This window comes from Syzygium oleosum, unplaced genomic scaffold (genome assembly GCF_021117445.2).
Source record: "Syzygium oleosum isolate NSW1041296 unplaced genomic scaffold, Sole_v2.1 Sole_v2.19, whole genome shotgun sequence".
Taxonomy (NCBI): domain Eukaryota; kingdom Viridiplantae; phylum Streptophyta; class Magnoliopsida; order Myrtales; family Myrtaceae; genus Syzygium; species Syzygium oleosum.
In genome coordinates, this window is record NW_026607503.1 from 6,280,086 (window position 1) to 6,289,040 (window position 8,955).

General features: G+C 38.2%; 1 protein-coding gene across 1 annotated transcript; it reads left to right on the plus strand.

The window, feature by feature from the left end:
* The first annotated feature begins 675 nt into the window (after positions 1–675).
* On the plus strand, positions 676–1,416 carry LOC115674070 (protein SOB FIVE-LIKE 4-like). Its single transcript, XM_030596398.2, has one exon. It carries the CDS (start codon positions 849–851, stop codon positions 1,212–1,214), a length of 366 nt encoding a protein of 121 aa, XP_030452258.1. The 5' UTR covers positions 676–848; the 3' UTR covers positions 1,215–1,416.
* The last annotated feature ends 7,539 nt before the right edge of the window (positions 1,417–8,955 follow it).

Here is an 8,955-nt window from a genome sequence, read left to right on the forward strand (position 1 = left end):
AGCGCGCACATTGGCTCTTAGTAGCAGTATATTTCTTGAGGACGTAGGTCTGCTGCTCAGTCCAGTTTTTGGAATGGGCTCACCTGTATTTCACACAAAAAGCTGAATTTCCCAATAAGAGTTGGATGTTTTTAGGACAACTGTAGCTGAAATGTCTCTTGCGATCAAAGGGTGGGGAGGCCCTAATTATTGCATTGCTATCAGATTCTTTTCCTTCGAGATTAGAAGGTTTCATGTCATTTGAAGCTGTCTTCTGCCAAACAAACAGTTTTGACGTGTACACACTCCCTTTCGTGTGCAAAAACTAAATTATCCTAGAAATCGTACGGTTTGAACTCTTTATATAAATTATGCGGTGGCCAATACTAAACCTAATGCACGAAATCCGTGGTCACACTTCTTTCTTTAAGAGTCTCAATTATGCATAATTCTTTCTTGACATTTGATTGGTTTCAATAGTCATAAATAAAAATTTTGCGATCCAAATTCTCGAGTACATCTATCTCTCAAGAAATTTTGTCTATTGCTACTTGTCCATTAATTAAAACAGATTCCTTTCACCACTTAAAAAAGTTTGATGGTTAGTTAATTGCCTGATACCTTATATGTTGACGTGACATTTATATAGTTCTGAATTACATGTATTGAGTATAAATTAGGGCGTTTATCTAGAAATAGGTGTTGCAAGAACCACCTAACTCTCTCATTCTCTCCCCCTCTCTCTCTCTCTCTAATAATTTAATGGGTTTGCCATTGATTCTGAACCTCCTAGCCAAGAAGTAGAGCATCCCCCCATGTGTACCCTCCAAACAAGAGTGTGGCCATTCCTTTCCCTTCAACCTCGATAGATGGAGTACTCTCCAAACCATTCGGGAGCTGAAGGATTCAGCAGCAGCGAATCAGGTTGGACGATGTACATTGCTTCTCCGATGAAAGAAGACGACTCTGGATGCACCGAGGCAAGTTGGGTCACTCAGAAGGACAAGATCACCACGGCCAGCCACTCCGAAAACAGAAGAAAAGAGGGCAGTGAGGACAGCGACGATTCGATGGCTTCTGATGCTTCCTCAGGCCCGAGCCACCATCAGCAAAAACACGGCGAGGACGGTTGTTCGAAGCCTGATAAGACGGAAGTACGGTTCTCTAATGAGAAATCCAAACGGAAAGAGAAGAAAAAGGGCAAAGGAAGTGGAGTGAAGGGTCCTAAGCGATGAGAACCTGTGCTGCTCATGAGAGATACCTATTTCTTCTGGTTTCGCTTTTTGATGTTTTGACTTAGGATGAAAATGGTGCACCCATAACAATAAGTTTTTTTTTTAATGTAGCTGGAGATATGAACACAGTATGAGCTTCTTTATATTTCATTTATCCAAGCCAAGGCTGGAGGGAATGAACATATTGTCAAGTCTTTTCTTATTTTCTTGGTCTTTCCTTCTATTTTGTTTTCCCCTCTATTCATTGCTAAAAACATCATAATCTGCGATTCCCAAGGGGACATAAGATTATCTGGAAATTGACATAAATTTGTTCAATCAGATTTCAGGTTCTTAGTCATTGACTCCAGTATGATCACCTAGCAAGTACTGAGTCAAAAATTTGTTAATCCAAACTTCTGTAGTTTGATTACGTTTGCAATTTTGCTTTAGTGCTGTTTCTTGCGATGCAGAATTACCGGTGTAAATCAAGCTGTTTCAGATTAGGACTTACCAGGAGGAATATGAATAGATCAATGAAATCCTTTTGTTCCGAACGAGTCGAGGTTGCAGAATGCAGAAAACTCAAATGTAACATCTCATTTTGCATACGAAACAATATGATAAAAAGGAAAATAAATTAACAGAGTTTTTCAATCTCATTTCAGCGTTCCATTTTCTTTTACATGAATAGAACGATGACACGTGTCTCCGACTTTTTAAAATTCAGGCAATGCCCAATAATAAATATTAAGCGGAAAACTGTCGTGCAAAAATTATGTAAATGCGGGAAAACAAATGGTGTCATGTCAATCGGTTAAGCAAAGCTTAAAGCAAATTTGGCTGTTCCTGCACCTTATGTATTAAGCTAATGAATCATTGATTGTGATGATTTTGTGTGCTTTTCTCCTTTATTTTTCTTCCTCTCTTTTTTTTTTTAAATTTTTAATTTTCGGGTTGATCTGCGAATCACAAGAATATAAGCTGGAAAGTGCGAAAATCAAGCTAGAAAGACAATCCTCCCAACCATATGGAGCATCAGAAAATGTGCGGACAGATAATCGAGAGGAAAACAGAACAACGTAAGTGGTGCAAAAAGACACATTTCCAACCAGCTAGGCAGCCCCTAATGATGTGCTGTGCACATAATGATGCAAGTTGTAAAATTACTGCACCCACATGATTTTGGAGGGCCTTCTTTGGACCATTTCTAGCTTCCGATTTAAAATTTCTAATTATTGCAATCATTGACCGTCCATCTCAAAACATATTTTTGTTTTTTTTTTTTGGCAATTTCAATCATCAAGCCTCTAATTCGACATCTCATATCTTTAGGGGTCCAACTTTTTCTTTTTTTTCTATTTTGCAATTTCTTCTTTTCCTCGTAGGCATGATGTACAAAATCAGCTTAGCTCGTTTAAAGCTTATTTACTTTGCTAGGAGATAATCTTTTATAATTAAAGTTTTGTGAAACATCCCCACTAGTCAAATCCTCCACCTTTAAAAAAAAAAAAAAATCATCCACCTTCTCCCACAAGTACTAGTAGTAATGTAGTAGGTTTTTTTTATTGGCAAAAAGGACGGTGGAGGGGCGGTCGGTATAAGCAACTGGACGTTTTTGCAGAACAATATCTTTGAGCCATAGTTAATTCATACACCCGCGATTAGAAGGTCGAGACTGGCAAACCCGTCTTCGCAACCCTACCAACTAAGCTGTTAGCAATTTGAAAGTCTCTCCACACATAATATGTCGTATTTAGACACCGCGGAGCAAACCCAAAGGTCAATGCTCCACGGAACTTTCTATTTTTCAGGCTTCCAACACCTTGTTTTTCCCAACATCAATATACGACACTGTCTGCGGCAAGAGCGACAAAAGGTTCCATGTCATAAGAAAGAGACGCACCATCGAAGAGCGATCATTACAGACAGGCTATTTCTAGCTAAGTCAAGGCCGATCAGGCCCAGACTGCAGCCGTGTTCCAAGCTCTAGGATAGATAAAGGCCCAAACACGGTGAAGCATCAGAAATGGCTACCGATAAGGCCGAAAGGACAGGTGGAAAAAGAAGTGGGCAACATCGAAGCAATTCAGGAAAAGAACACTACAGTAAAAGGATGCTAGCCAACACTGAGAACATTTGAGTAAATTGGGTATAATTGTAATTTACATTGGATCTCCTGATCTATAGTGGAATCTTATGCCGCTCTCCATATAGAGTATGTCACACTGACCGAAACATGTAAATCCAATGTCCAATTTATTTTCTTATTCAATTTATTTTACTATTCGATATTTATTTCCGTGTGAGTTATCGAATGTAAACAGGAATTGATACACACTAGAATATTTGAGTGAGTCAAGTGTTTTCATTGTGTCGATTTATCTATGGTGGAGTCTTATGATGTTCTCCCCTTGGAGTAGGTCATATTGACCAAACCACGAAAGTTTTGTGTCGATGCTGTTCAATCGCCGGTTTTTCATAGCATGTGGCTTCTTAAACCTAGTTATTAACTTATTCAGCCAGCATTTCTACAGAGAGATGTAACCCCTTTACTTGCAATGCAACCGGATTGAACCAGTGTAGATAATCCTGAAGAGGCTTGTCATCACGTTGCTTTAAGGCCATCAACTATGCTGTTGATATGCCCCTGCTTTATAGCCATTGACAATGCTTATCGGTCCCAAAATTCAAGTGATTGTTCGAAAAATTATGACATTGAAGCAAATACCATACGAAAGAAAAACTCACATATATAACCCTCACAATATCTCAAGAAATAATCTCTAAGAGCCTGTTTGATAACATTCCAGATTATCTGATTTTCTGTTCTTTTGTTCCCCAGAACAAAAAAAAAATAAAAATCCATTTGGTAATGTCAGTTAATTTTTTTGTTCTTCGGAACAGAAAAGTGGCCAAGCAATAGATTTGGAACAAAATCAAGAAGTGTAATAAAAAAAACTGCTTCTTGATTATGTTCCAAATTTATTCCCTAAATCCTAAAACCCTAAACCCTAAATCTCAATACCTAAACCCTAAATACTAAAACCCTAAACATTAAAACCCTAAACCCTGCCCCTAGAGCCCAAAACCCGAAACACTAAACTCCAAACCTCAAACACTAAACCGCAAAACTCCGAACCCCAAACTCTAAATCCTAAACCCCAAACTCGAAACACTGAACCCTAAAACCTTAAACTCTAAGCCCTATACCCAAAACTCAAATCCCTAAAAACCCTAAACCCCAAACTCAAAATCAGAAATACTAAACCCCAAACTCTAAACCCCAATTCCGAAACCCAAAAACCAAAATCCTAAAACCATAAACCCCAAACCCCAAACCCTAAACCCCAAATCCTAATTCCCAAACCCCAAAACTCCAAACCCCAGAACCCAAACCCCAAAACTCCAAACCCCAGAACCCAAACCCCAAACCATAAACCCATAAACCCTAAACTGCAATTTCCTCGACCACCATCCGATATTTGTTTTGTCTATAAGAAATAATTTTCTTTATGATTGTATTAAGGTCATCCAATTCTATATCATAATATATTATGATTCTCTTTCTAGTCCAATTTTATCCAAACATGAAGAATTGTTAAGTCTCCACTCACATTTTATAATTAAATGAAAAAATTGGGTGTAGAAATTTTTAAGGTTGTACCAAACGCATTTATGTTCTTTTTCTATTTCAGGAATAGAAATTTTGTATAGTTACCAAACGCTCTTTTTTGCTCAAAAACTGGTCTCGGGAACATAATTAGAAAAAACCATTTTTGAATAAAAATTGTTCCCAAGAGCATAAACGTTATCAAACATACCCTAAATCTCACCAAAAAAAAATCACAAATTTACCACGAGATTATTGGTTACCAAAGACACTTGGATTCACATTCGGATGTAATTCATGAGCATGCCATACAATTGATTGCTATAGCGAAAAGCTCATTTACTCACTTATGGGCAAATACCAACACTTACTTATATAAACCCTTTTTTCAAATCTTATTCAAATTAGGAAATTATTAAAACTAGAAAACCTACTTGGATCGGATTTCCTTTATAGGCTCAACCTCGAGATATACTTTCGACAATCTCCACCTTGGCTCAACATTTGAGCCAATTTTCAATCACTTTGCTAGAATGTAATAACTTCTACTCCCTCACAACCCATTATGGGCTCAACCACCACAAAGATCTTCGAAGTTCAAGCCACACTTGAATTTCGTCATAATCATGGACCTCATCAAGACAACATTTACCTCCACTTTTAACCACTCCACAAGGATTAGAAAATTACCACATTATCTATTACAAATAAAGCAAAACAACTTGCATCCATATCTATCAGGAGATCGAACATATACTTTGTCAAACTCACCGCTATAGTAGCCATTGGCTCTACAAGCTTCGCTTCAATACAAGCACCATATGAGTCAATTCCTACTTTAGAACCCATTACCTAAAGAGTTTCAGGTTGCAACTCTAACTTTAGCTACACATAGTCTAAATCCATATAAATACTGCCACAATCACTCGTACCTAAAAGAGACTTGTCAAATGTAAGCTATACGAAACATAGATGAATTTAATTTCGGGTAGCTCGCCATCAAATGTAACTTCTCTATTGAAGTGTCCAAAATCGTTTCAGTGGTCTTTGTCCAAAGTGTAGTGCCTACTTATGTTACCGGTCTATAGTGCATGAGTTCTTAGTGCATGAGTTCTTAGGATCTTCTCAAATCCTATAATTAGAAGGTTCTAAGAAAATCTAGTATTTAAACTATTTGAAGATCCAAACAAATGGAATCGCCACCAATCATTTATTTTCAACCTTAAGATGATTCAAGCCTAGGATCCTATATAGTTTAAGGGAGGAAATATGACATAAATGGTCTTTGAACTTTGGCCAAATTTACAATGCGATCCTAGAACTTTCACTTTGTTCAATGTGGTCTCTGAATTTTAACCCAATGTGCAATATGGTCCTTGAAATTTTAATTTGTTCAATGTGGTCCATGAACTTTTGATACATGTTTAAACTAGTCCATTAACTATATGAAAATGTTAAATGGTGTCCTTCCATTAATTTAAGTTCAGGAGCAACATTGACCATTTTCATATAGTTTATGGACTAGTTTGAATATTTACCAAAAGTTCATTGACCAAATTAAACAAATTAAAAGTTCAGGACCACATTGTACATTGGTCTAAAGTTCATCGACCACATTGAATAAATTGAAAGTTCTAGGACCGCATTACACATTAGGACAACATTGAATGAGCCACAGACTGTCTGTGGCTGAAAACTCTATAAATAGTGCTCAAGTCTCTCGTCTAATCCCGATGCATAAATTACCTCACATAAGGAGCAGTTACAGAACGCTATTGTGAGGGGTAGCCTCATTCAGCTAGTAATACATAGGGTAATAGAGGAAAAGCACTTGCGCTAAGAATCGTTGCTATTCCGCATCAAGAACTATTAATCCTAAATCAGCTGCGCAAATCCTTTTTTTCTCAAATACTGTGTTCTAAATGCTAGCTTTGGAGATCTTAGGTGTTGTTTTCGCAGCCAACAATCAGATGGTTCGGTTGGTGCAGTGGCAACTTTTGATTTTAGATAGCACATGACGCATGACTGATGCAATATTTGAGAGACTGAATAGAGAGACTCCACCATAAATGAGAATTCACAAGCAAAAAAAAAAAAAAAGACAATAAAGAGAGAAACAGAGCCAGACCCACAAATAATTACACCCATGAAAGCTAATACAAATCAAGGAAGGAATTCACGAACCTTCTAAGCATGCGAATAACGATGCATAGAGAGAGGGAGAGAGAGAGACGAAACCTCGCGAGGAAGAAGAACCACCTATGGTCCTCACCGGAGATTGAGCTTGAATTTGTCGGATTAGAGCTACGAAGAAAAAGATGCTTCGACTCTAGCTGCTTTTGTGAAGTGTTTTCGTAAAACTTCGATCTGAGAGGAGTCGTGCATGTGAACGAAGGAAAAGGAGAGTGTAAGGTTTTCTGAAAAAATAGACAGACAAAAGAAATCCTATCTGAATCTATCTCACCTCCCCCATTGGAGTTTTTTATCCGGTATATATCCCTTTTATATCTGACTTTATCATGTCCTGAACGGCTACCAAACACAGGATATGATAAAATATATCATATCCCAACTTTTATCCGAATGACCAAATGTAGCCTAGAAGTTCAGAGGAAGAGTCCAACCTTAAGGCTGCATTTGGTCGTACAGATTCAGATTGGGATAGGATAGGATAAATGGAGATTTAAAATCCTCTACATATCCTCGAATTGTAAAAATATCGTATCATATGTTTTGTGCAACCTAAGACAGGATTTGGAATATTTGAAAACAATCTTTGAAAATCTTCGAGAATCCGCAACCGAAGATGAGATTGAAAATCTTTGAAAATATTTTTCATTTGAAAATCTTTATAAATCTTTGAAAATCCCATTTCTGACTTTGCTTCCCCTTCTGTACGCTGGCTCAAGCCCTCTCAATCACGTCTCTGGGAAGTCAAACTCGGGACCATGACTTCTCTCAACCGACATGAGTTCACGTAATTTTGGGACGGCCTCATGAAAAGTGAGAGGCACTTCATGTAGGTCGTACGTTCGGACTCCACTGCCGAAGAAATCTGCTAAGAGAGGTGACATCGAAGAAGGTGTGCATTGTGGGATGGGCCCGCATGAGGAGGTTCCGTACCACAATTCAGGTGGAACTCGATGCTTGAGAGCGTAGTCGCCAAGAAGCTGGTGATGTGTTGGCCATTCGTCATCGACCAGCAGGTCAACAGCTGGCTCTTGAGTCATGCGTGAAAGGTCGGCTCAACGTGAAGGACGTATGCGATTAGGGTGGAAAGGATGATTTATGCAAACCTGGCACAACGATCATTTTTAGACCCCTTTTCACCCTTACTCGTCGGAACACGATCACCGGCCGGCAATGATGACCAACATGGTCGGAGATGACGGCGATCGTGCAATGGTCAAAAGTGACAATGATCGGTAATTTTGGTGATGGTCCTCGGGCGAGCGTTGCCGGTGAAGCAATATGCTAAGCGTCATTTTATCACTCCGTTAAAAGATAAAATATGAATTTTTAGTTATTTTAAAATTTTATATCCAATTTGGTCCTATCTCACTCCCTAGGCCAGATTTCAGATCCGGCATTTTATCCAGATGTATCCAAGTTTATCCAGTCCGAAGAACATCACTGAACACCGGATATGATAATTTGTTATCTTATTCGGATTCAAATCCGGGCTTCCAAACGCAACCTAAGAGTTGAGTTTTAGGGTAAACTGGTTGGTTTGGGCATGGGATTATAGTTATAATTCTTTGGATGCGAGGCCTGTATAAACTTTAAATTTTCGTGTGCTCATTCAGTCGCAATTCCTAGGCCCATCTAACAACTAATCCATCAAGTTATGGCCCAAATGGTGGATTAACTACAAAGTTAGTACAAAGACTTTTTAGTACACATTACAATCCAACAATTATTCGCAAAATGATAACTGGATTGTTACAAACTAATCTTTTGACAAGCTAAAGTTTATGCTATGCTGTTCAAATCGACCAAATCCAGAACTTTTTAATGACAATTGGGAATAGTAATGTTTCGCAGCAAATTGGAAGTGCTCGACTCAAATTCTATTTTGCTGCACGACCCATTAATTAATACTTGTGACTACCTGTCGTCGTTACTAAAATGGAGGATCCCTTGGGCTAA